The sequence below is a fragment of the Ranitomeya variabilis genome, chromosome 4, assembly GCF_051348905.1.
Source record: "Ranitomeya variabilis isolate aRanVar5 chromosome 4, aRanVar5.hap1, whole genome shotgun sequence".
NCBI lineage: Eukaryota > Metazoa > Chordata > Amphibia > Anura > Dendrobatidae > Ranitomeya > Ranitomeya variabilis.
In genome coordinates, this window is record NC_135235.1 from 66,605,363 (window position 1) to 66,632,848 (window position 27,486).

Sequence of the window (27,486 nt, forward strand, 5' to 3'; positions counted from 1 at the left end):
TTTTATTTTTACTACGTATTAATGACAACTGGAGGGCCTGCAATCTCGGGAGAGAAAGTGACTGCAAAATCCCTATAAATAGGCCTGCATTGATGTCATCCATAGGATGCAGGTTGCCATGGTAACAGCATGCAGCCTCTGTACTCCGCGATGCCCCTGAGCAGCATCTGCAGCCTATACGCAGCGGCCTCCTGGCTGCCCCTACACACGTTGCCGTATACTCCCCCTTCTTCATGGTGTACCACACACCGCAGCGCGGGGAGGAACGCTTATTAACCGCTTATGAGGCAGTTTATTGCCTGGCACAATCTCACCATGTCTTGCACAAGACATGCTAATTGCTGCAGGCATTAACGAGAACAGGATATTATCTTACATGCAGACAATAGAAGACCTATAGTGATGGCTTATTTTCCAGGGCTTATAAAAACTGGTTATAACAATATCACTTCCCAACCTGCAGACAGCTCCGAGCGCTCAATGAATGTTTTGCAACCTTGACTAAGAATCGCCATGGTTAGAGGAAACGCCGCCATAATGGCCATTCTGCAACTGTCATTAAACGTACTGTACTACAATGTCAGAGCTGCGTGTGCTGTATTCAGCACAGACCAGGTCCTAATGAGCCGGCAGTCTCCAGCCGACAGTCCCCGCAGTAACCCTTTCAGAGCATGGGATCCTTCTCTGTATGAGCAATGGTATCATTCTACCAAAGAATTAGGATATTACTCTAGTCTACACCTTTAGTAAAGAATTTTAGTTCTGGATTAAAATATCCAAAAATATCATTATATATACATATATAGCAGGTAAAATAAGTTTTGAAAACGTCACCAATTTTCTAAGTAAATATATTTCTAATGGTACTATCGACATGAAAATCTCACCAGATGTCGGTAACAACCCATCCAATCTACACAGGAAAAGAAATCAAACCATAGTTATCCATAAATTATGTGTAATAATGAGAAATGACAAAGGGAAAAAGTATTGAACACGCTTACTGAAATGTGTTTAATACTTTGTACAAAAGCCTTTGTTGTTGATGACAGCTTCAGGACACCTCCGGTATGGAGAAACTAGTTGCAGGCATTGCTCAGGTGTGATTTTGCCCCATTCTTCCACACAAACACTCTTCAAATCCTGAAGGTCCCGTGGATTCCTTCAATGAACTTTGTGCTTTCGTTTCTTCCATAAATTTTCTATTGGATCCAGGTCCGGTGACTGTCTCGGCGGCCATTCTAGCACTTTATTTTCTTTATCTAGACCAATTGAGAGTTTCCTTGGCTGTGTGTTTGGGATCATTGTCTTCCGGAAATGTCTACCCTCGTTTCATCTTCATCATCCTGGTAGATGGCAGCAGATATTTATCAAGAATGTCTCTGTACATTTGTTTATTCATTCTTCTTTTAATTATAGGAAGTTTGCCAGTGCCGTATACCGAAAAACAGCCCCACACCATGGTGTTCCCACTGCCAAACTTCACTGTTGGTATGATGTTTTTGGGGTGATATGCAGTGCCTCCAAAGATGTGTATATTATGGTATCCAAAGAGTACAATTTTTATCTCATGTGACTACAATCAATATATTATCAGTATTCACAGGCTTGCCCAAATGTTGTTGCGCATCTTGTAAACACGCTTGAACATGCTTTTTGCTCAGTAATTGAGTCTTGCGTGGTGAGCGTACATACAGGCCATGGAGGTTGAGTGCATTACTTAGTTTTATTTGAAAAAAGCCGGATTACTCACCGGTAATGCTCTTTTAGTGAGTCCACGACAGCACCCCACTGGAGAGAGGGATCCGCCCCGCAGGAACAGGAAACCTATTGAGAAATAAATGGGGGCGGTCCGCCTCTCCTCCTCAGTTTTGATTTCAGAGTACCCGGAGGACCGCCAGTATTAGGCAAATATCATTTATTTCATTGTTTAAACTTATTTGCTTATGACTAAAAGGATTTTACTCAAATAATATGTATTATATTAATCTAGGGAGGGATGTAAGAGGATGCTGTCGTGGACTCACTAAAAGAGCATTACCGGTGAGTAATCCGGCTTTTTACTCTTCGCCACGACAGCACCCCACTGGAGATCTTTCAGAGACCATCACCTAGGGAGGGGACCACCGTGCTGAGGACAGTCCTGCCAAAGTCTAGGTCAGAAGTTGACGATAGGTCTAGCCTATAGTGGTTATAAAATGTAGAAGGATTTGACCACGTTGCCGCCTTACATATAGTTTCAATCGGGACGTCTCCCCTCTCTGCCCAGGAGGATGCCATCGCTCTGGTGGAGTGTGCCGTTATGCCTTCCGGAGGGATTTCTTTCCTCGCGGAGTAAGCCAGTCTGATAGCCTCTCTGATCCACCGGGATAAGGTGCTTTTTGTTACTCCATGACCCTTCTTGACTCCCTGGAAGGAAATAAACAGAGCCCTACTCTGTCGCCAGCTGCTGGTCTTTTCAATGTATTTTAACACTACTCTTTTAACGTCTAGAGTGTGATATTTTTGTTCTTCAGGAGTGGAGGGATTACTGAAGAAAGTGGGCAAGATTATTTCTTGTGACCTGTGGAATTTTTTCGCTACTTTGGGTAGGTAGGAAGGGTCTGGTTTAAGAGTTAACTTATCCTGAAAGGTTAACAAAAAGGGTGGATCTATAGAGAGTGCTTGGATGTCACTGATTCTCCCTAGCTGAAGTCAGTGCTACCAAGAGGGCCGTTTTTAGTGATAGACATTTAATTGGTATTGAGTCTATTGGCTCGAATGGAGAGTCTGTTAGGGCTTGTAAGACTAAATTTAAATCCCAGGGTGGAATCCTAGGTATGTTAACTGGATTCATTCTTTCGCAGGCCGTAATAAATCTGGATACCCATCTATCCCCCGCGATGTTATGGCCATAGAGGGCTCCTAGTGCTGAAACATGAACCTTTAGGGTGTTTACAGTTAGACCTAGTTCTCTCCCTTTTTGAAGAAACTCCAGGATAGAATGTATCGGTAGATGTATGGAATTGAAAAAATTTTCTCCATACTCTTGTATAGATTTTTGTGGTGGAGGGTTTTCTACTATACGCTATCAATTAAACCCCCCGAGAATCCTCTCGATCTTAACATCTGCCTCTCAAGTTCCAGGCCGTCAGGTGTAGATTGTCCACCTGAGGGTGGAAAAACGGACCCTGGAAGAGAAGGTTGGGCGTTGAGGGGAGGACCCAAGGATCTGAGACCGACATGGTCTGTAACCATGAGAACCATGGTCTCTTGGGCCAGAATGGAGCTATCAGTACAACTCTCGCCCCTTCTTCCCTGATTTTGCGTATAACTTGAGGTAGCAATATGATCGGAGGAAACGCGTACGCCAGACTGAACTGCCAAGGGGCTTGGAGAGCGTCCAGAATGTCCGGATGATCCGCTGGAGATAGAGAAGCAAATCTCCGGACTTTTCTGTTTTTCCTTGTGGCGAAAAGATCTATCTGAGGACGGCCCCAAAGAGATATTATGTCCAGAAATATCTGCTGGTTTAGACACCACTCTCCTTGCCTCAGGGTGTGTCTGCTTAAGAAGTCCGCCTGCTGATTGCTTGCTCCCCTTATGTGCAATGCAGTAAGGGATGTTAGGTGACTTTCTGCTAGATTTAAGATTTCCGTAGCAGAAGACATCAGAGTCTCTGATCGCGTGCCTCCTTGCCGGTTTAGATACGCCACCGTGGTGGTGTTGTCGGACAGGACTCTGACGTCTTTCCCCCGAATCTGTGGGAGGAAATGGTATAAGGCGTATTTTACAGCATTCAGTTCTTTAAAGTTAGAGGAGCCGCAATTTTCTTCCATGCTCCATGATCCCTGGCAATAATCGTTCCCCATATGAGCGCCCCATCCATAAGGACTGGCGTCAGTGGTTATGGTATGAGATGGCGTTATTACCCATGGAACCCCACTCAACAAATGGTTTGAGTCTAGCCACCACTCTAAAGAAGTTAAAACCTCCTGAGATAAGGTTATTTTTGTATTTAGGTGACCAAATAACCGTCTATCCTCTTGTAAAATTTGATGTTGTAGTACCCGAGTATGGTGTTGAGCCCATCTCACTGCTGGTATACAAGAGATAAGAGACCCTAATAACGACATAGCTTGTCTTAGGGATATGCGAGGATTATTTATTGCGGCTAGGACTTTGTGTCTGATCAGTAGGATTTTTACCTGCGGCAGGAGACACTTTTGAGATATGGAGTCTAACTGGAACCCCAAGAACGCCTGACGGGAAAGCGGAGTGAGTCTGGATTTGTCGGTATTGATTATCCAGCCCAGGTCCTGTAGAGAGGAAATTGCGTGAGCTAAACGATCAGCACATTGAGTAACTGAATTTCCTATTACCAAAAAGTCATCCAGATAGGGCACAATCAAAGTTTCCTTCTGGCGTAGGTATGCCATCACCTCTAGCATTATCTTGGTGAAGATCCTCGGCGCTGTTGAGAGGCCGAAGGGTAAGGCCGCATACTGGAAGTGACGAACCTCGTTGTTGATTTTTACCGCCACTCTGAGGAATTTTTGGTATCTGTTATGAATGGGGAGATGATAGTAAGCATCCTTTAGATCAATGCCCCCCATCATACAGTTTGGGAAGAGGAGTTTTATGGTGGACCTAATGGACTCCATTTTAAATGTATAATTTTCAATGAATGAATTGAGTTTTTTAAGGTTTATGATGGTTCTGAAAGAACCGTCGGGCTTAGAGATTAGGAATAGGGGAGAATAGAATCCCCTACCCTCCTGTCCCACTGGCACTTGGACTAGGACCCGTTTTGATATCAGGGTTTGAATTTCAAGCTCTAAAGCCTGTTGCTGTATAGGCGAGCTGAGAGTTGTTATAATATAAGACTCGTGGGGTACACGAGAGAATTTTAATTTAATTCCATCTCGGACGATATTTAAAACCCACGAGCTAGATGTTATCTTCTCCCATTGGGTGGTGAAAAATTTAAGTCTGCCCCCAACTGGTATGTCCTCAGTATTTGTCTTTTGGGGGGTTGGGTCTTCTAAACATGGTACCTCTCTGCTTGTCGTCTTTAGGGGTCCATGTTGTAGACCTATCCATTTGCCTCCTTTTGCCAAACGGCCTCCTTTTAAAGGCTCTCCTGTAAAACGGAATAGAGGTTTCAGGAAAAGCTTTCTTCCTGTCCTTTGCCTTTTTGAGTATCTCATCTAAGGTTTTACCAAAGAGGTACTCACCCTCACATGGGATTGCGCATATTTTAGACTTAGATTGCGCGTCCCCTTTCCAACTCTTCATCCATAGGGCTCTTCTTGCGTTATTTACAAGGCCCGCAGATCTTGCTGCTAAACGGAGTGAGTCGGCGGAGGCGTCTGCCAGAAAGGCCGCTGCTCCTCGTATTAAAGGGATGGCTGCTCTTAGTTTTTCCCTCGAGCTTTTCTTTTCAATTTGCTGGTCTAACTGATCAATCCAGATGATCATTGACCGGGCCGCGCAAGTGCTGGCTACTGCAGGTTTGAATATTCCTGTAGCCGCTTCCCAGGAACGTTTAAGGGATGATTCAGCCTTACGATCCAAAGGATCGACCAATAGTCCCGCATCCTCCACAGGTAGAGTGGATTGTTTGGAGGTAGAGGCTACAGCTGCGTCGACCTTAGGGACTTTGGTCCAAGTAAGAAGCTCCTCGTCACTAAACGGATATTTGCGTTTTGAGGCTGAGGGTAGAAAGCCTCTCTGATCTTGCTTCTCCCACTCTCTTTTAATTAATGTTTTCACTGCTGGTATAACCGGAAAACATCTCCTCTTTCTGTCTGCCAAACCCGCGAACATTATTTCTTGCGCGGTTTGCGCACCCTTAGACTCCTCACACCCCATGGTATTTCGAATAGATTTTACCAAGTTGTCCACACTGTCCAAGGGGAAACATGAGCGTCCCTCAATCTCTGATGAGGATGATGACGCTGGACATGATGATAGGGAGGCATCTGACAGTATCGGTTGGTCACTGTCGGAGTCTGACACAAGTGTCGGCATTTTAGATTTAGAACTACGCGGTTTTTCCTGGGTCATATTTTTTAGTTCTTCTCTAATAATGGCCCGTAGGTCCGTAATGGACACTGCTGCTCCCTGTGTTTCTTTTAAACAGTCCTCACAAAGTTTTTTGGGGTATGAGTCAGGGAGGGGCTGGTTACACAAGGCACATTCCCTGTGCTTCGTTTTTTGTCGTTTTTTGCTCTAAGCGTGTAAGTAGAGAGAGAAAGGGAAAAGAGAGAGATAGGGAGACAGCATTAGCTTAATAGGCAGAGTTCACAACTCACCCAGTGAAGCAAATAATACCGGATCAGAAGGCCGAGATCCTGTTCTGGAACCGTCGCTTTTACGAGCGGTGTCCGAGGATCCTTTGGCGTGATCTTTGGCGGGGGGTACTGGAACTCCGGTTGTGGGGTCCATGGCACCTGGGGATGACATCTCTGCATCGCCGATTCAGCGTTAGTGAGCGCTTTAAATAGAGCGCCAAAACGTTGGTTTTTTTTTTTTTTTTTTTTTCCGCGCATGCGCAGATCAGTGCCGGCTCCCCCGCCCTGGATCCGGCCTAGGCGCCCCGGAAGTCCAAGAACCACTTCCGGGGTAGCCTGTATGTGCGGCGGTTGGCGCACGCGCGGCCCGGGATTCAACGCCGGCCGCTGGAAGGTCACCTTACCCGGCTCCTGCTGCCGTACCGCACGCTGGGAAGGACGCCGGTCGGCCTTTCCCGGACCCGGCCGTCTGCCCGCTCCATCAGACGAGGGGGGAGCCGTCTAACGGAACTCCCCCGACGCTGCTTCTGAGCCGCAGCCCCTACCGTTCTCACGGATACTGCGCAGGCGGCATGCAAGCCCAGGTATGTTTCTCAGTAAGAAGTCCTGTCGTTCCCGCAGGAACAGGAAACCTAAACTGAGGAGGAGAGGCGGACCGCCCCCATTTATTTCTCAATAGGTTTCCTGTTCCTGCGGGGCGGATCCCTCTCTCCAGTGGGGTGCTGTCGTGGCGAAGAGTAAAATTGGCCCTTTGCTCTTTGACAACTCTCCTGATAATTGTTTTCACTCCTCTGTCTAAAATCTTGGGGGAGTACCTTGTCGTAGCCAGTTTATGGTGAAATGATTTTCTTTCCACTCCGGAATTATGACCCTAACAGTGCTTGCTGGAGCCTTGAGTACTTTATAAAATCTTCTTTAACTAATGTCATCAGTATGTTTTGCAACAATAAGGTTGCAAACGTCTTGAAACAGCTCACTGGTTTTACCCATCAAGAAATGTTTCTTGTGTAGCACCTTGATAATGAGACACCTTTTTAAAAGGCCATCAGTTGAATTATCTAATTACTTTTCACAAAGTGGCAGGATTGCCTTCTAACTACTGGAAGATTTCAGCTCATGTCATGACTTTCCATGGCTTTTGCCCCATTAATTCATGTGTTCAATACTGACAATTTCATGTTAATACCACTTTTAGTAATAAATTTACGATATATTATCATGCATCATGCTGCAGTGCAGGCGCCGCCACCATTTTGATGAAGTTGAATTTTTTTTTGTAACTAACAATAATATATGCAGTATGTAAAAAGGGGGCAGGTCACAGATCAGCAACCTGTCATAAACCGTTAAAGATACATATGTAAGCAAAGCACCACATAAAGACCCCACCTCACCACCACCACAGGCCACCCCAAAGCATGAGAATCTCAATAACAAAGCTACAAATACAGATTAAAGCACAAGATGGATTTCACCAACCCAGGTATCATTCTAATCAGTATAACAGGGACGAGCTGACAATGTCTGTAGTTTACTGAGCAAAATCCTGCTGACTGGTTCGCTTTTACTGTAAGTGTTATCCACTATTGTTTTTTATTTTAAAAACAGGTCAATGGTGGCCTAAAAAAAAAAAAATACCGGTATATGAATAGCGAGGGTCTAACACACAAGTATCTATTTTTTATTTTGCTTGTCTTTCATTTTCTTATTTTTATTTTGAAATTAAATTGAATTGGACTGTGGTGGGTTCCCCGGGTGTGCCTCCTTGGTAACTATGCCTTGTTTATACCAATATAGCTCTGTATATTTATGTACATGTTGGTGGTTACTATTAGATATTGCCGTTTGATTTCTCTTCGCTCTTCTTGTGCAAACATGGATACAGCTTTAGCTTAGATATATCTTTACTTATTGATATTAATCTTTATTATCACTGGATTTTGATTTACTTATATTATTGTACCTCTGATATCCTGGTTCGCATATTGAAGGCGAATTGGCTTACGTATTTTTTGTAACACTACCATATTTGACACTTCATTTGTCATTGTATTTTATGATATACTTTGTATATTTTTTGGGGGGGGCGTCTTCGTGGGTGTCCCACCATTTTTTCTCCTGTATTTGTGGTTATTGCCCTGTTTTTAATGGCTATATGCATTTAATAAAGACATAGTTTTTATATATTTTGGCCTCATGTGAAGGGTTTTGTTCGGTTTTCATTTGTTTTGAAATTGCCAAATCCAATTTTAAATAAGAATTAAATATGAAAAAAAAAGTAGAAAGCCAAAATTCCCATAAAAGACTAAAAAAAAATAGATTTTTAGAGGAACAAAAAAAATAAATTAAACATTAATGTATATGTACAACAAAAAAAAACAACTGACCAGCCAAAAATGGAGACCTTATTTAAAAGTGGTAATGCAAAAATAAAAATTATATTATCAGGAATTCATGGATGAAAAACTAAAATATGTGTCTGGTCATTGATTATGGATTCCACAGAACCAGGTTATCTGTCCAGCTCATATTTTAGCTTTCTAGGTTTTTTAGGTACCAAGTAGTAAAGCTTTTCTTTCATGGTGGTATGAAGATACAGGGGGCTGCCACCCGGCGTTAATATACGGTAATTACAGCAATCAGATGATTACTCATTAATAAGCAGAGGGTGAAACGTAAGCAAATTCCTTTATATTTATATATGAACAAGTAATTTGTAGTAAATAACATACCTATCACAAAGGGAAACATATGGCCCAACAGTAGCTCCAAGGCTTACTTGGCAAATTACTACCTGCAAATTCATCAATACCAAAATCTGGAAAACTGCTCAGTCGAATACCCTTCCCTTCTTCGGGATCTGCTTCGTCGCTCATTAAAAGGGAAGCATGACCCAGCTTGTGGACTGCAGTGGTGTCTGTACATGGGTAGTCTGGCACTGCTCTAGTAGATGAAATGCAGGAGGCACAGAGACACAGCGCAGTGCCACGGTTGCCACAACACTGTAATGGGTTTGCTTTAAGCCTAGGCTTTGATCATGAATATTTTCCAGTTCATGCTTAGTAACCCATGCCTGTTCTAGGTCACTTGTCGCAAGAAAAGCTAGAGAGAAAACCAGAATCCTGTAGCAATCACTGGATGTACAAACACTAGATGGAAACAGACACGGAGAAAAGAGATAATGAAAAGCAAATCCTAAGCAGTAATTGAGAACGCTCATGCTATGTTCACACGTTGCGGTTTTTTTTTTTTTCAGCCTTTGTTTATGCAATTTTTTAGCAGCGTTTTAAAGTAACAGTCTATGAGATTTCAGAAATCTCATGCACACCCCTTGGTTTCTGTTTTGTCCTCAGTATTTTGTGCAATACCTTGCTTTTTTGCCAAATGCAGCACATGACACTTCTTTCAGCATTTTTTTTTTTCATCCACTGACGGCAATGGGTGGTGCAAAAAAGTGCTGCAAAAAAAGCAAATCAGGTTTTGCTGTGTTTTTGGTGCCAAGTAGAATCATAGATTTTATTATCTTTTTTTTTAATGCACTAAACAAAGAGACAAATGTAGCATGACAAACAAGCAGCAATAAAATGCAGCAAAAACTAAGCAAAAACCTGCTATTTTGAGACAAATTTCTTACTGCCAAGAGAGCAGGTTTTGCCTTAGGAAAAAAAACGCAATGTGTGACCATAGCCTCAGAGGAGAATACTACTATCATGGCAGTATGCCACATTGTACAGATTCACTAAAGGCCCCGTCTCACTAAGCGATTTACCAACGATCACGACCAGCGATACGACCTGGCCGTGATCGTTGGTAAGTCGCTGTGTGGTCGCTGGGGAGCTGTCACACAGACAGCTCTCTCCAGCGACCAACGATCAGGGGAACGACTTCGGCATCGTTGAAACTGTCTTCAACGATGCCGAAGTCCCCCTGCAGCACCCGGGTAAACATCGGGTTACTAAGCGCAGGGCCGCGCTTAGTAACCCGATGTTTACCCTGGTTACCAAAAAAAAACAAACACTACATACTCGCCTTTCGGTGTCCAGGTCCCTTGCCGTCTGCTTCCTGCTCTGACTGTGCCGCCGTACACTGAGAGCAGAGCGCAGCGGTGACGTCACTGCTGTGCTCTCACTTCTCACTGTACGGCCGGCAATCAGTGAGAGCAGGAAGCAGACGGCAAGGGACCTGACGGACATCAGAAGGCGAGTATGTACTGTTTTTTTTTTTTACATTTACGCTGGTAACCAGGGTAAACATCGGGTTACTAAGCGCGGCCCTGCGCTTAGTAACCCGATGTTTACCCTGGTTACCAGTGAAGACATCGCTGGATCGGTGTCACACACACCGATTCAGCAATGTCAGCGGGGCCTCAACGACCAAAAAAAGGTCCAGGCCATTCCGACACGACCAGCGATCTCGCAGCAGGGGCCTGATCGCTGGTACGTGTCACACATAGCGAGATCGCTACTGAGGTCGCTGTTGCGTCACAAAACTTGTGACTCAGCAGCGATCTCGCTAGCGATCTCGCTATGTGAGACGGGGCCTTAAGAATATGGTACAACATCTATATGCCTCTGCTTAAAATCGGAGGTCTATGGAGATACAGAAGGGCCAGCAGTATGTGTTGTTGTATCACTTACTGTGTTCCTTGCTTTAGTTTTAATAAAATCCCTGTTTTATTTACTGCAGATCTAGCAGTTCTCTTGAATGCCTGGCTCTGTATAACCCCGCCCACACCACGGATATGCAGCTTTACATATACACTGTGCATAGGTAGAAAGCAGTCAGTGATGTGGATGGTGTTATACAGAACTCATGAATATGGATGACTACATGACAGCAGGTTTACTAGTCCTCTAGTAATATACTGATAAAACTGTGATTACATCAAAATGACAAGCAGCAGCCCAGTGAGTGACATATCGTTTAAATCAGGGTCTCTGTTTCTACACCTTGCTGCTCTTAGATTAGATGTCAAAATTTGGTCACACAGTCCCTTTAAGCATCTTAAAAAAAAGGAAAAAAAAAATAAAAAAAAATCAGAGGAATTCATAGATTTTTTTTTTTTTTTTTTTAAATGAACGTTTTAACAGATTGTCCAGGATTTTACAGAAAGATAACCTGTGTAGAGCCCTGTTGCTCCAATGGGTGCACTATTACTGTGCTGCACAACTCTGATTGAATGGAGCTATATTATTATGAATGGAGCTATATTATGGCAATTTGCCGTAAAAACGTGTTAAATAGTGCTGTAAAAACGTCTTAAATAGTGCTGCTATCTGTGCTCACCCTTCACGTAAGTAAAATCACCAACTACGCGTACGTCTTTAAACTTCCTAAAACATTTAAAGCCTATGATTCCCACAATATTTTCTAGAGAATGTTTCCTAATAATTTAGCTCTTTATTAATAAGTCAACATGCTGACCGAGAGAATCTAATCTATGAAACGCACGTCAGTATTTCTAGTCTTGTGACTTTAATTTACTGGAAAAGGAGTTTCTCGACTGGACACATTTTAATTAAAACTTCCTGTAAACTCCTCCATACAAAAATAAGAAGAATCATCATACATAAGAGACTACAAATCACAAATGTAAAATGAGAATTATTATTACTCAAACAATCAAATGGAATCATGTATAAAAGTATACAGAACATTTGTACAAAAAAAAATTAAAATAAAAAAGAGTAAAACAACAAACGCCTACGTCATGTATGTGCTTAAAGGTGTATTCTACCTACCTGAAAAACTGTACTAGGAGCTCAGTTGTTCTATGTACTACAGATCCCAAATATTTCATTGAGATTGATGGAATTGTGCTCAACTCTCGTTCCAAAGTAATTTTAAGAAATCCAGACAAACATACTGGATCCGATGGCGACACCCGGTGAGAAGGTGACCCCGATGTCCCAGAGGAATCTCACATTCAGACTAGAGACTAGATAATAGAGCCATATAGAACAGGAACTACATTTCAGCTTTAGAAAAGTTTAGGTTCTCCATGAAAGGTGGATCCAGACAGACAAAAAAAAAAATGCAAAACACAATCCGTCACTCCCCCTCTCGGTATGACAATTCTCAGATCTCGATCCCATAGACATGGCTGCACTGACAGAGGATTAGCTGTGGAATGCGCTGATGAAGGGATTCCAGCAAAAAGCATGAGCGTTTACATCATGGAAGGAAGGCCACGTTCACACCTTCAGTATTTTACATCAGGTTTTTTTGCCAAATTTCTGTTTTTTTTCATAAATAAATGTAAGTCAAGTACAATATGTCACGAAAAAACAATCTCAGAATCAGTGAGATCCGTTAAAGCTTTCCAGAGAGTTATAACCACATAAAGTGACAGTGGTCAGAATTGTAAAAATTGGCCTGGCCATTAAGAACAAAATTGGCTCTGTCACTAAGGGGTTAAAGTAACAGAAATGTGACAAATATAAAAATGTAGGACCTTAGCTGCTTTAGATTTTCCTCAAAGATTACTTTTACAATAATCAGATATTAGTAGTTAGAGACTAAATGTTTGATAGTTGCCTAAACTTTGCTGCTTCCCTCAAAACTACTGATCAGAAGAACAGAGTAATGTGAGGCCCTGTTCACACGGTGTCTGCAGTGCGTTCAGGGGTTGCGCTTCAATTGCCTTGAGGTGTGTGCGCGAGCATTTTTTTTTTTTTTTTAAAGTGTCCATCTTTTTGGATGAATACAGAAACGTGGCTAGCTACATTTCTGTGACTGCCAGAAAAGGACAGTTTAAGAAAAAATTTAAATGAGCTCCTTTTTTTAATTTGTGCCATTGCAGTCTATGACCTTGTTGGAGGTTCATCTGAACCCCATTTTCAGGAAGAGTAATACGAAAACCTGTGCGCACTTTAAAATGCAGTGTGAACAGGGTCTAAGACAGGCCGGATGCCAGGTGATCTTTGCCTAGCAACCAGCATTCATTTGAAAGTGCACCCTAGCAACCACTGCACTTTCCAGCACAGAAGGTAAAAGGGACTTTGTTAAAATTGGACGGCAATATCGATTTGGTCCGAATTGAAAGTACATTTATTTAGTCTCTCCAAAAACCAACACATAATAAATGGAGGCACGGACAGAAGAGGACCTGTGCAAGAATAATATACGGGCCATTTGCTGTCTAATCGCTCATCATAATGCGCCATTCCATCGGTTTTGAAGTGGAAGTGGCCCCCTAACCTCTCTGCACCCATGATATATCCGCCACTGAACAGAGGTCCAGAGAGGGAATAAAAAAATATTATAAGATTGTAGTGACTGGTCCTTGGCCTCCCCGACCAGTCACTGACATTTGTCTCGCCCCGTATGTGGCCTTCTGTAACTACAATGTGACATTACACTAGGGAAGGATTGTCAGGGTGCGAACAAGTCCCCAGGACCATCACACTGCTATCAAATAACAAGTGTACAACTTCCATCCAGTATACATAAATGAGCACAAAATGCTCTTCCTCTTTATCTGAAGACAGCAGGACAGTTTCACAAAGGCAATGATCATCTTTTACATCCATGTATTTCCTGTCCCCCAACTAAACACATTATCATCCATAAAACCTATTGGTTGTTAGCCAGAGCCAACAATAACCCAATTACAGGCAATCAGTAGTATAAGGAAAAAACAACACAAAACAATAGGAAATGTACAAAATAAAATATGGGAACTAATTAAAGGCCGTTACTAAGTAAGCAGTAATACTATACATTATTACTAACCAAAGGGAGGGAAATCGGCATCTCAAGACAAATCAAGATGTGTCAACCGGGAGAGATGTTCACAGGGAGATACAAGAGCAGAAAGTCACAGCAAAATAGGAGAAGCGTTTATATTTTTTCCTTCAATGGACTGGATTCATATATGCTCCTTAACTTACTTTAGACCCCAGACATATACATACACATATATATATATATCATCCACCTCTCGTGTCTCCCCTTTTCCTCATAGATTGTAAGCTTGCGAGCAGGGCCCTCATTCCTACTGGTATCTGTTTTGAACTGTGATTTCTGTTATGCTGTAATGTCTATTGTCTGTATAAGTCCCCTCTATAAGTTGTAAAGCGCTGCGGAATATGTTGGCGCTATATAAATAAAATTATTATATATATATATATATATATATATATATATATATATATATATATATATATATATATATATATATATATATATATATATATATACATATACACACACACATATATTTAGGCTATGTTCATGCAGCATTTTAGTCCACAGTCACAGGCACCGTGGGGCTTATGTGTGAAGTCCTGGAGGATCAGAATCAGGCTTATGTGCCGATGGGGCCATTGACTGAAACAAAGCAGATGGAGTCGGTGAGAGCTCTGTCAGACATCATGGTCAGCCATATCCACCTATTTGAGGCAGAATCCAAGACGAATTCAGCTGCATGTTGAAACCCATCTCCAATAAGTGTATGTGACGGAAAATGATGTCTGATAGAGAACATAGTGACTGTCTGCATCATTACAATCATGGCTCTATAAGCGTATATGCCGGAATCCAATCTTCCAGGTCTGCCGACGTAAACGCCAATGGAGCCAATGACGGTGGTCTAAATGCTTTACGAACAGTCGAGAATGAAGCAAGCGCAAAATAGGGTCTTAACCGGTAAACAGGTATGTTGAAAGAAGGGGAGTATTACGCTCACCTGATGAAGTTCCACCTTTGTTACATGCACAACGCATGAATCAGCTGCTGTAGGACATGGGTCCAAAGACCAAAGAGAATTGTGGATCCCGAAAAAATGTGTCCGTACCTGCCCTGCTGATGAAGACCGCTGGATATGGAGATTTTTCTTAAAAACGTTTTATTTGAATAGTACAAACAAGTCAATGGGCTCCTAAGTCACGCAGGACCTCTTCCTCAGGACAAAAACTAATGTTAGTTATGTATGTACATATCTCTTCTAACTTCACTTATCCTCAATAACCCAAGTATATTATCAACTGTACAAATATGACAATGAGATGGAAAGTCCCTAACTCCACAGTATGAGGGAAAGGAACCACTAGCAATCCAAACACCTCTGTGCTGCCATAAAGATATGCTCCAGAAAACATCACGTCCTACAAATGGAAACAAAGTAGGGTGACACTACAGGGGCAACACCATTAACCCCTTAAATGGGAATGTCAGTAGGATGAACACTTCCAAGCTGTCTATATGGGCATGCAGTTCATAGAAAAGTTGAATAAAATAATACCTTGATATCTGTGATCTGTTATCTTATTCCAGATAAATCTATGCTTTTCTTAATATGTAAATGAGCTGTTAAGATCTATGGGCCGGACAAAGATCTCCCTGAGAATCTGCCTCCAGGGCTTATTGTAACTGAAAGGAGCTGTTACCAGTGTGAGACATCTGCCTGGTGTGGAGCGGGCTCAGCTCTTGAGCTCGTTTCATACACCTGTACTTCCTCCATGGCATTATGGGACATGATTGTGTGTCAAGGGGTTAAATGAGTTCCCCAAGATTTAAAAAAATATGTCTTCTTTCAAAAACATGCTACATTTGGTTACAATTGTTCTGTACACAATTGCAGCTTGGTGTCATTCCCTTTAATTAAAAGGATTTGCAATACCTAACACAACCACTGTACGGGGGGGGGGCACCATTCTTATGAAGAGACTACTAAATCATGTTTTGACCAAGTAGATTCCAACTCCTTTAGACAATTCTTGACCTGAACATGGTAATTTGTACCTTACATTTCAAGCATCATTTAATCATCTGTCCATATCTTTGTGTCTATTAATTTTATATTATGGGCTCAATTCATCAGTTACAATTTACTTTGCTTTTTTGCTGCTTCTTATATTTGCAAATTTTTTTGTGCTAAATTCTTAAAAATGCCTCATGACAACTAAAAAATGGCCCAAATCCTATATACTAAAACAACTAAAAACAGAGCAAAATACTCCAGAAAACTGGAGAAATGAGGCAGATTAATCAGGGTCTCTCTCTTTATAGGGGTTAAGAGCTTGGTTTTTCTGTAGGGGCGTTTTCACATTGCGTTCCGGCACCCTTTCGGTGGCCCAATCAGGGCTTATGTTTAAACTCCCCACAAAACGGTATTCAGAAATGTGCGCTGATGGGGCCATAGACTACAATGGTGCCGACAGAGCTAACGTGTATCATTTTCGGGCATATACGCCTACTGGAGGGGAAGGCTCAGATGCAGTCTACTATATTTGGGTGTCCACAAATACATCCAAATTCCATTCTGCGGGGGGGGGGGGAGGGGATCAAAAGTAAGTGGTGGCGAAGAAGGCGTTGTCTCTTTAATAGAGACTGCCTATTCGCTTCCTTCCAGACCAGGACTTGTTGAAGTGTCTGATCGATGCGAAACGGCTGTCGTCCTCCGCTGCACCTGCCCCCCTGCATCCAGGTACTACTTGTATTGAATAAAGAAAGCATTGTTTTACTGCATCACTGAGAGCCACCTATTTTTGCCTCTTTGGTCTTGACTTTGTACAACGCTGATCATTTTAGGTGTTGCACCCTGGATTTTGCAAGTTGCACACTGCTGGTCGGCCGACTAAGCATGAAAAGGTTTGTTTTAAGTTGTTTGGTGCTGGTTTTTCTCATTTTCCATTATAAGCATGGTAAAACACTAAGAAAAGAGCGAGAGACCAATATATCAATTGACATATGAATGTATAATTGGTTTTTTTTTTTCGCAAATTGTGATTATTATTTTTTTTTTTGCAAGTCAAAAAAGGATTGCAAGAGAAATATACTTTTCTTATTTAATCTGATTTTTCCAAGGACACGGATTGCAGATTCTGACCTGGCATTCAGTACAATATCAGAAATGTGCCCGTGATTTTTCACGTAACACTTGTTTTACAAAAAAGAAAAAAAATCGGACATGTGAACAGCTCCACAGGCTTTACAAGTTACAATTTCTGTAAAAAAAAAAACAAAAAAAAACACTCAACTTGTACACGAAAAACGGAAGTCTGAATAAGGTCTTACAAAAGAGATACTGGGACTTAGCAGAAATTGGAATCAGAACTACAAATATACAGTGCACCACTCAGAAAATCTGAAATTCTCAACTTCGCACAAGCCCGTTGCACTCGCTTGGCTAGCTGAACACAAGTGTCAAAGAAATGTTATCAGGTCCTATTAATCCTTAAGATCTTGTAGCTGCAGCCACAGGAATAAAGAGGAGAAACCGATCTGAACAAAAAACATCCTCTCCCTTAAAGCGACAGTAAATACAGTAAAAACAGTAAAAAAGGCTCGAAGCAAATATTGTTCAGATGTGAACGAATTCAAGCATAATGTTAATATCACCGTGTAAATAGTTACAAAAACGGCTGATCATGCATAAAAACTTCAAAGACGTTCCCAATCATGCATGGGCGCTCGTCCTGCCTGTACACATTAAACTAGAACAGTAGTTTCCGTTTTCTCTTGGGGTAAATGGGCTATAACCTGCTATATACTGTCTGACTGGCTCTAAATATACATACTGGTACATACATAACCCCTTTTTTTGAAAGGGAAGTTTCTCACACACAGCAATTTTTAACCCCTTCCTAAAAGGAAACATTTTTCCTTTTTAAAATTTGAATTCATTTTTTTTTATTCCAAAAGCCTTAACTTTTTTGTTTCCCTTGACAGTTGTAATGGAGGCTTTTTTTTTTTTTTTTTTTAAAGGGACAAGTTGATTTGAATGACACCATTCAAAATTACCAATAATGTACTAAAATTAGGCAAAAAAAAATCACAGGTGGTGAAAAAAAGTAAAATTTCGCCATCTGTTTTTTTGTTTTTAACCGCTTCATCCCGCAAAAGAATCATTAATTTGGAGAAGACATCCTCTTTTCAACGTCAGCTTTTTTTTTTTTTTTTTTTTACAGATGGTGTTAGGTTTGCATCAAGAATTTGTGGAAATGTCATCGAATCCATTCTTCCCTCTACCCGTGAAATGTTCCTTGTGCCATTAGCTGCAGCACAACATCAACATGACTGGTAAACCCCCATGTTTAATGGTTGTCGAGATGTTCTTTTCCTGACATTCTGTGCCCTTTTTTCACCAGACATTTGATCATTGTGGCCAAAGAGTTCCATTTTAACCTCATCTGTACACAAGACTTTTTTTCCAAAATGCATCAGGCTTTTATAGATGCTCTTTTCATACAGCTGAAACTGAATTTTATGGTAAGGACGCAGGAGAGGTTTTTTCTGATGACTCTTGAATGAAGACCATATTTGTGCAGGTGTCTTTGATTGAACAGTAGAACAATGTACTACAACTCCAGAGTCTGCTAAATGTTTCTGAAGGTCTTTTGCAGTCAAGCAGGGTTCTGATTTGACTCTAGCAATCTTATGAGCAGCTCTCACTGAAATTTTGCTTGGTTTTCCTGAACTTATCTTGACCTCCACTATTCCTGTTATCTGCCATTTCTTAATTACATTTCAAACTGAGGAAAGGGCAACTTGAAAACGCTTTGCTATCTTCTTATACCTTTCTCCTGTTTTGTGGGCCTCCACAATTTTCATTTTCAGAGTACTAGGCAGCTCCTTAAAAGAACCTATGGCTGCTGTTTTTTGGCACAAGGTTAGAGGAGGCTGGGTTTGCATAAAGCTGGGAAATTTGCATCACCTGGCCTTTCCTAATGATGATGGTGAACAAGCCATAACCCTAACAGGCTAATTAACGTCTGAAAACATGGTCAATGTTATCTGAGCACACATCTTCCTTTTTGGTAATTTTTAAAATGAAAAATATATATATATATATATATATATATATATATATATATATATATATATATATATATATATATATATATATATATATATATATATATATATATATATATATATATATACACACATACATACACATACACAAAGGAAATGTGTTATCTTTAACCTTAAGCAAGTTGAAGATCTCTAAAAGGCCTAACTGTTCACAATAGCAGTAATTTTTACTGGCAGTGTCGAAACTCTTACATGCCACTGTAGATAATTGGCATATAGTGTGTATTACCTACTATAGGATATTATTGGTGGCATTTTACGTGCCTCGGCTTCTGCTTCTCTATGCCCTCAGTACGACATGCAGTTTGGAGTCCTGCACAGTCCATCAGGGCTGTCCTTTTTCATTTTTGCATGTTTATCTGCGCCCTGAATAGGTGGGGTCTCCGTGTTACATTTCTCCCCCCTCTTAACTTTTTTTTATTGTATTGGATTAATTCCTAATAAAAATTATTATTTATTTGGCTGTATTTGTTTCCGTTGTTTTTTGGGATGACAAATATATTAATAATTTACATATATTACCAGTATTTATAACCTAACTTCCATTTCTCAACTAAAGAAGTAATCTGCCTAAAACCAATTGAGCAACTTTATTTTGGGAGTTTTACATAAAGTTAGAGGCACAGACCCTCTCAGGTGGCCCAAAGAGTTGCTACAGGTCTCTAACATGGCTGAATAACATTTGACTGTGCTTGCCTGAGGTTTTGACTGCCAATTTCCAGATTTACAATACAAACCCATAAAAAGGGACACAAAACCCACTCTCTTTTCAGAAGTCTTGTAAACTTTAAAAACTTCCTTTGTAATTACCTGTTAGTCCTTACAGTCTAATTACATATTCTATATAATTTATTTTTAAAGAAAACCTCGTCAAGTAAAGACAATGGGGGAAATATTTTAAAACTAGGGACTAGTCGATGGGCGTTCATTGCCCCAGACTAGTCAGTCCTCTTTCCATGTTATCTCACCCCTGCGAGAGTGATAAATCATAAAACATAATTTGGACAAGCAAACATCATCGCCAGGTGATGCAAAACTGCCCATGACCGGAAGTTCAGAAGATGGCTTCCGGTCATGACAAGTGCGCCTATGAAGTCGGGAAGCCTATTAATTTTGGCAGAGTGATGCTGTCAAAATGAGCGATGCGCATGTGTAAGATTTGTATCAGCTGACGATGACACCACCTAGTGTAAATTATGTTATGGGCGTGATGACATGGAAAGAAGGCTGACAAATCTGGGGAAACTAACGCCCCATCGACTAGTCATAGCACTCATTAGCATAGCAACCTGGGACATTCTAAATGATTTTTCTATGCCTCGCTTTCACCAAATTACATTATACAGGGCTGGTTAGGCAGGAAATTTATTCATACATAGGTGAATGCTGCTGGGTTCAAAGGCATGGGGGACCGGACAGGTTCCCTTAAATATCATGGAGGTTCCAAAAAAAAAAAAAAGGGAGAAGACCTCTTCGATTCAGAGTTAAAAATCCTCTGGGTACCAAAGAATCCTGCTAATTCTGACAGAAAATGAAAATCACATTTAGGGAACATGGAAGAGCTCTGGACAAGGCGTGAAGGAGACAGGACCAGGAAGAGAGATGTAGCGACATACAACAAAAAAGGTTCTTTGCATTTTGAGCAGAGCAGTCAATTTAGGCTACTTTCACACTAGCGTCGTGCGCTGCACGTCGCGATGCAACGTGCCAACGCAACAACGCTAGCGTTGTATGCGCCGCACAACGGGTACAGCGGATGCTGTTTTTCAACGCATCCGCTGCCCCATTGTGAGGTGCGGGGAGGAGGTGGCGGAGTTCCGGCCGCGCATGCGCGGTCGGAAATGACGATCTCGACGCACCAAAAAACGTTGCAAGCAACGTTTTTTGGTGGCGACGGACCGACGCAACACGACGCAACCGTCGCACGACGGTTGCGATGTGTCGCAATGCGTCGCTAATGATAGTCTATGGAGAAAAAACGCATCCTGCAAGCACTTTTGCAGGATGCGTTTTTTTCTGCAAAACGACGGATAGCGACGTGCAGTGCACGACGCTAGTGTGAAAGTATCCTTAGTCACAAACTTCAACTAAATAAATTTGATAAACAATTTTATATTATAAGTTTTATTCTCGCGCTCACATCCAGTCATCGTGGAGGTGCAGGGAGCGGTTACAGTCATTGCTCACTATACAGCGAGGGTGTTATCACTGCCCGACACTAACACTCTGCTCTGCCCATATACGCTGGAGATGCAGCTGCCAATCAACGTGTCGGAGGACAACATCTCGCTCACTATGTAGTTAGCAAAGACGGTAAAGCTATGTTCACACATTGCTTTTTATAGCATTTTTTTAATGCAAATTTTCAACTGAGATATCAGAAACATCATGCAGTTTGTGTTTTTGTCCTCAGTATTTTGTGCAATACCTTGGTTTTTGACACATGCAGCGTGACACTTAGCGTTTTTTCAGCATTCTTCACCTATTGTAAGCAATGGGTGATGCAAAAAAAGTTGGAAAAAAAAACACTGCAAAAAATGCAAGTATCAGTTTTTACTGCGTTTTTTGTGCCAAAACCTGATGAAGTAGAATCAGATATTTTTTATGCACTAAAATTTATCCGGGTCCGGCACCTCCCATCTTCATGCGATGACGTCCTCTTCCTTGCTTCTGTCGCGGCTTCTGTGCAGGCGTACTGTCTGTCCTGTTGAGGGCACAGCACAGTACTGCAGTGCGCAGGGCCTGGGAAAGGTCAGAGAGGCCCGGCTCCTGCGCACTGCAGTACTTTGCTCTGCCCTCAACAGGGCAAATCAGTACGCCTGCGTCGGAGACGACAGGAAGCAAAGAAGAGGACGTCATTGCATAAAGATGGGAAGCGCCGAACCCGGACCTGCGATGCCCATCGGACCCGAACTGGGACCCCCCCTGGGTGAGTATAATCTTACTTGTTTTACTTATCTTTCAGGTTACATCGGGGGCTTATCTACAGCATTCCAGAATGAGGAGTTTTCATTCCAGAAGGAGGATTTATAAATAGGAGTTGTCAGTAAATTATTTTTGCACATAATGCATACATACGTTCAGTATGTGCTTGTGTATAACAGATACTATATCTTATTGTACAGTTATTTCTGTTAATGAGGAGGCCTGTCAATCTTTTTTGAGCCTTAGCCAGACATATTTTGCCAAGCACCAAAACCCTTTCAATTCAGCTAATGTGCTCATATCACTCAGACTTCCAATCAGTTAAGGTACCTTCACACAAAGCGACGCTGCAGCGATAGCGACAATGATGCCGATCGCTGCAGCGTCGCTGTTTGATCGCTGGGGAGCTGTCACACAGACCGCTCTCCAGCGACCAACGATGCCGAGGTCCCCGGGTAACCAGGGTAAACATAGGGTTGCTAAGCGCAGGGCCGCGCTTAGTAACCCGATGTTTACCCTGGTTACCAGCGTAAAAGTAAAAAAAACAAACAGTACATACTCACCTGCGCGTCCCCCAGTGTCTGCTTCCTGACACTGACTGAGCTCCGGCCCTAACAGCACAGCGGTGACGTCACCGCTGTGCTTTCACTTTCACTTTAGGGCCAGCGCTCAGTAAGTGTCAGGAAGCAGACGCTGGGGGACGCGCAGGTGAGTATGTACTGTTTGTTTTTTTTACTTTTACGCTGGTAACCAGGGTAAACATCGGGTTACTAAGCGCGGCCCTGCGCTTGGTAACCCGATGTTTACCCTGGTTACCAGTGTAAAACATCGCTGGTATAGTTGCTTTTGCTTTCAAACACAACGATACACGGCGATCGGACGACCAAATAAAGTTCTGGACTTTATTCAGCGACCAGCGACATCACAGCAGGATCCTGATCGCTGCTGCGTGTCAAACTAAACGATATCGCTAGCGAGGACGCTGCAACGTCACGGATCGCTAGCGATATCGTTACAAAGTCGTTTCGTGTGAAGGTACCTTTAGGACTCCCACCGAGCGCCGAGTCAGACGCTACACTCAGCAAGAGGTTAAAGCCCCGTCACACATAGCGAGATCGCTAGCGAGATCGCTGCTGAGTCACAAGTTTTGTGACGCAACAGCGACCTCAGTAGCGATCTCGCTATGTGTGACACGTACCAGCGATCAGGCCCCTGCTGCGAGATCGCTGGTCGTGTCGGAATGGCCTGGACCGTTTTTTGGTCGTTGAGGTTCCGCTGAATCGGTGTGTGTGTGACACCGATCCAGCGATGTCTTCACTGGTAACCAGGGTAAACATCGGGTTACTAAGCGCAGGGCCGCACTTAGTAACCCGATGTTTACCCTGGTTACCAAAAAAAACAAACAGTACATACTCACCATCTGATGTCTGTCAGGTCCCTTGCCGTCTGCTTCCTGCTCTGACTGAGATCCGGCCGTACAGTGAGAGCAGAGCGCAGCGGTGACGTCACCGCTGCGCTCTGCTCTCACTGTACGGCGGCACTCAGTCAGAGCAGGAAGCATCTCATCTCATCTAAAAGACGAGGTTAAAAAGACATATTAGACAGAAACCTAAGCACACTGCTCTGAACACAAAGTAATGCGAAACCTAGTCATTGCAGCAGAACACACCGTTAACGAGAAGGTGATGGTCTCTGCCTCCCCTAAAAAAAAAGTCTCACTATTTGTGTTAAGAACTTTCAGACTAAAAAGCAGTTTTTATTGCCATTTTGTGTCTCTTCAGGCTCTGCATTTCCATTGCTGTTGTCTAAAGGGAAAATATAAGGGTTGCATCATGTGTTGCTCTTTGTTCGGCATTGACAAATGCCATTTGCTCCAGACGGTCCGGCCAATGAGCGAGTGCTAGATATTCTCCACCCTACAGGCAGCTCAATAAGCAAGGTCAGGCCTTACACGCCAGGTGATCGTTTCACAACACAGGCATGAATTTCCAGTTCAGAGCATTGATTCTTTTACACTTATACACAAATCATGGATGGGAATTGTAGGTTTAGTCAGGAAAACACAAGCTGCTACTTACGGAACAACAGAGAAAAGGGACAGATTCACAATTATTTTCCACCATCAGTAATCATATAGTGACATCTTGCCAACTTTTTGCACCCACCTCATCACTTTAAAAAAAAAAAAAAGGGGGCAGATCTTACATATTCACTATGGGATTCACCAGTAAGACCCAAAGACCACTGTACTACATCTTGAACCTGCCATTGGAGATAAAATTTCTGACGAGAAAATACACAATCCTCTACCCCGCCATGATATGCCAAATGACACTGACTGCAGATGGCCAGCCGACAATGTCAGATTGAGGACATTGCTGTGCACTATGCCCATTTCAGTAGCAGTTTTTCAGGTGGATTCTGGGCGGAATCCGCCTGAAATAAAAAAATACATTGTGTGCACATAGAGTTATAGATCCAAGATCGGGTATGTGACGACGTCTGTGTTCTGCCGGACTTTTTCCTGAAGAGGCTCCATTGGAGACTTTCCCTTCATTTTGTTTTTCTCCGGTATCTTTACGCTGTACTTTCCGGAAGGCGCCCAGGTACTGAGCATGTTACTTCTTTTAACCAGTTCTCAGTTTCCAAATCCTGAAGTGGCTATAAGAAGTAACAAAAGAATGAACCGTCATTTTTACATTGATGTACACTAGGTTTATTTTTTTAGCACTTTTTCAGGTGGCTTACAAGCGGAATAGACACATTGCGCACGCACATACCCTTACAGTGAACGTAATCCAGCGCACTTCACATCTTAAAGGTTTCATAACATGTGAATTGCCTGAAAATATTTTTGCTCCCATATTTTTTATACTATTAATAATTGAAACGTGTTTTGTGAGTCATCAAGGGTCACTTCATCATCATTATTACCAAAGCACAGAAGATTTATTTTCCTGCTAAGGGCACTGACTAGAGAACAGTGTAAACAGGTCATAAATATTAAACTAAGCTCACGAAAGTCAAGGAGAGGTGCCAGAAATATTATTCCGAGTGGGTAATGCCGGAGAATACAGCTGGGAAGGACACAGACAGCAGAGGGTCCTCGTACAAAAACAAATGAGCCACCTTCACCAATCATAGAGTACTTCTTGTATATCTCTAAGAATTTCTTAGCACTTGTCAACCATCAAATTTATTATCCTAAAAGGGTTCTGCTTTTGTCCTTGAGATGAATAACAAGCAACTTTGCAATTTTCTTAGTAATAATAATCATCTCAGGAACGGAGGGATTTTTTTATTTGGTTGGATAATGTTCACTGTCTAGGTTACAGTCCACCACTGCTATCCATGAGCGGTGGCCGAAGTCGTACCAAGGAAAGTGGCACTTACAAGCTTTTTGCTTTAAACTTTGAAGTCGCTGATCTGAATCTGGCTGGACTGTTGGATCTGGCCAACCTTAGTCACCCTGAACTCTGCCGCAGCCTCTGCTTGCTGCCTGAGATCGCGTAGGGTTCGGGCCAGCACCGCATACATGACAGAGGTCCAAGCTGTCATTCAGTGTTCCCCAACTCCACTCCTCAAGAGCCACCAACAGATCGTGTTTTCAGGATTTCATTACTATAGTTCAGGTGTTGGAATTATTACCTGTGCAAGACTAAGGAAATCCTGAAAACATGTTTTGTTGGTGGCTCTTATGGACTGGACTTCGGGAACACTGCTGTAAATTCAGAAGGGTCACACAGCCTCCGGCAAGTAGGAAGCTGGGTGGAAGGGTGCGGTACTCTGCTAAAGACAGAAGATGAGAAATTACTTACCGTACATGCAATTTACAGTCAGAAGCCACCTTGGACTTTGAAGATGGCAGTGGGCCTCCTAACCTACTGGGCCCATGTGCAGCTGCACAGATCACACAGTATGCCCACCCCTTTTTTTTTTTTTTTTTCTTTTAAATCAGATAATTTTTTTATTAACAGTAGTCAAGTTGACAAACAGACACTATTGTGTCAAAAAGGAGAGTAAACATGTTACAAAAAGTTTTTGAAACAGTCCCCCCAATTCTCCCCCCCCCCCCTTACAGCCTCTATAAACAAGAATAGGACAATAGCATACATTGCTTACATAATAAAGCCACATTCCCTTGGAATCAGTTCCTCTCCATCCATGGTTTCCAAAGTGTTTCAAAGGTTTTCACACTTTTCCTTTTTTCATAAATACCCTTATCCATACTAATAACCATATCAGACTGTCTATAAAATTCCTGCAGAGTCGGCGGTACTTCACTCAACCAGTGCCTGGCAATTAGCTTTCGTGCAACATACAATAATCTAGCTATGGCCACTTTATGATGATTTGGAACTCGGATCTCTTCCACATATCCCAAAATATATATCACAGGATCTCTTTCAATTGCACAGCCATACGATTTTCCATTTGCTTCTCCCACATCCAACCAATATGAATTCAATCTCGTACAATGCCATAGCATGTGTAGAATCCTTGCCCCCTCGGACTGGCACCTAGGACACTCGGAGGTCTGTCTCAGCCCTGCCTTATATAGTCTATCTGGAGTTCTATATACTCTGAAGTTCTCTTCACAGAGAAAATTTCTGAAAAATGTGTGAAAAATTTCTCTTTTGCTTTAATAGGGAATCTATTAAGAAAGGTATATAACAAATCCCTATAAATATCCGAGACTACCCCTTTCATTCCTCCCGTTGCACAGACAGTCTACCAGAATATCTCTATAAATTCCCATATCAACCATTTTGCTCTGCGCAAGATAGGCATGTCTCAACTGTCCATATTGAAACCTACAGGTCTCCTGCAACCCATAACTCTCCTGCGGTACCTCAAAGGATAACAGTCCTTGTGCGTCCTGAATCTGAGCCATATATTGAATACCCAATGCTTTCCAATTTTTTAATTCCCCCATTTTAATAAATTCAGGCAATATTTCATTGTGCCATATTGGGGAGAGATTTGTTAAAAGTCACAATCCCCTTGTCTTTTTAATTGTCTCCCATACCTTTTGAATCAATGTCATGGTAGGATAAGCCGTTCCAAACTTCCTGAATCCCCCCGCCCCCAATCCCTGAACCAATGGGTCCCTTCCCATTAACCAGACCAAAATCCGTTGAACCGAGCCCAGTCCATTCACCTCTCCCCAACTTCTCATCTGCTGACCCTGCGCTGCCAAAAAATGGAACCAGGGATTCGGAAGGGCCAGTCCCCCCTCATCTTTAGGCCTCTGAAGCAATTCCAGCCTAATTCTTGGCTGCTTCTTCCCCCAAACAAGGTCTCGAAATATAGAGTTAATGGTGTGAAACTACTTTTGGGACAACCAAAACGGGGGAATTATGTAACACATACAATAATTGGGGCATAAGAATTATTTTAATTAAGTTCATCCTTCCCGCCACTGAAAGGTATAGTTTGCACCATGCCCCTATTTTCTTCCTAAACC

At 42.2% G+C, this 27,486-nt stretch overlaps 2 protein-coding genes across 2 annotated transcripts in view; both read right to left on the reverse strand.

Annotated features, from left to right (window-relative positions):
* The window catches only part of SEMA4G (semaphorin 4G), a 228,030-nt gene that overhangs the window by 172,432 nt on the left and 28,112 nt on the right, over positions 1–27,486 (reverse strand). The window lies entirely within an intron of this gene.
* Positions 3,061–5,999, reverse strand: LOC143767576 (uncharacterized). Its single transcript, XM_077255986.1, has 4 exons — positions 5,037–5,999; positions 4,422–4,542; positions 4,188–4,298; positions 3,061–3,740 (listed from the first exon to the last, which is right to left on the reverse strand). The coding sequence occupies exons 1-4, from the start codon at positions 5,187–5,189 to the stop codon at positions 3,061–3,063; spliced, it is 1,065 nt and encodes a 354-aa protein (XP_077112101.1). The 5' UTR covers positions 5,190–5,999.

Coding starts and splice junctions, on each gene's coding strand:
- LOC143767576 (XM_077255986.1), bottom strand. CDS start 5,189: ATGAGATACTCAAAAAGGCAAAGGACAGGAAGAAAGCTTTTCCTGAAA. Junction 4,299..4,421: donor TCACCAAGATAATGCTAGAG/GTGATGGCATAC, acceptor TCCTCTCTACAG/GACCTGGGCTGGATAATCAA. Junction 3,741..4,187: donor AAAAGTGTCTCCTGCCGCAG/GTAAAAATCCTA, acceptor TTCCTCCCACAG/ATTCGGGGGAAAGACGTCAG.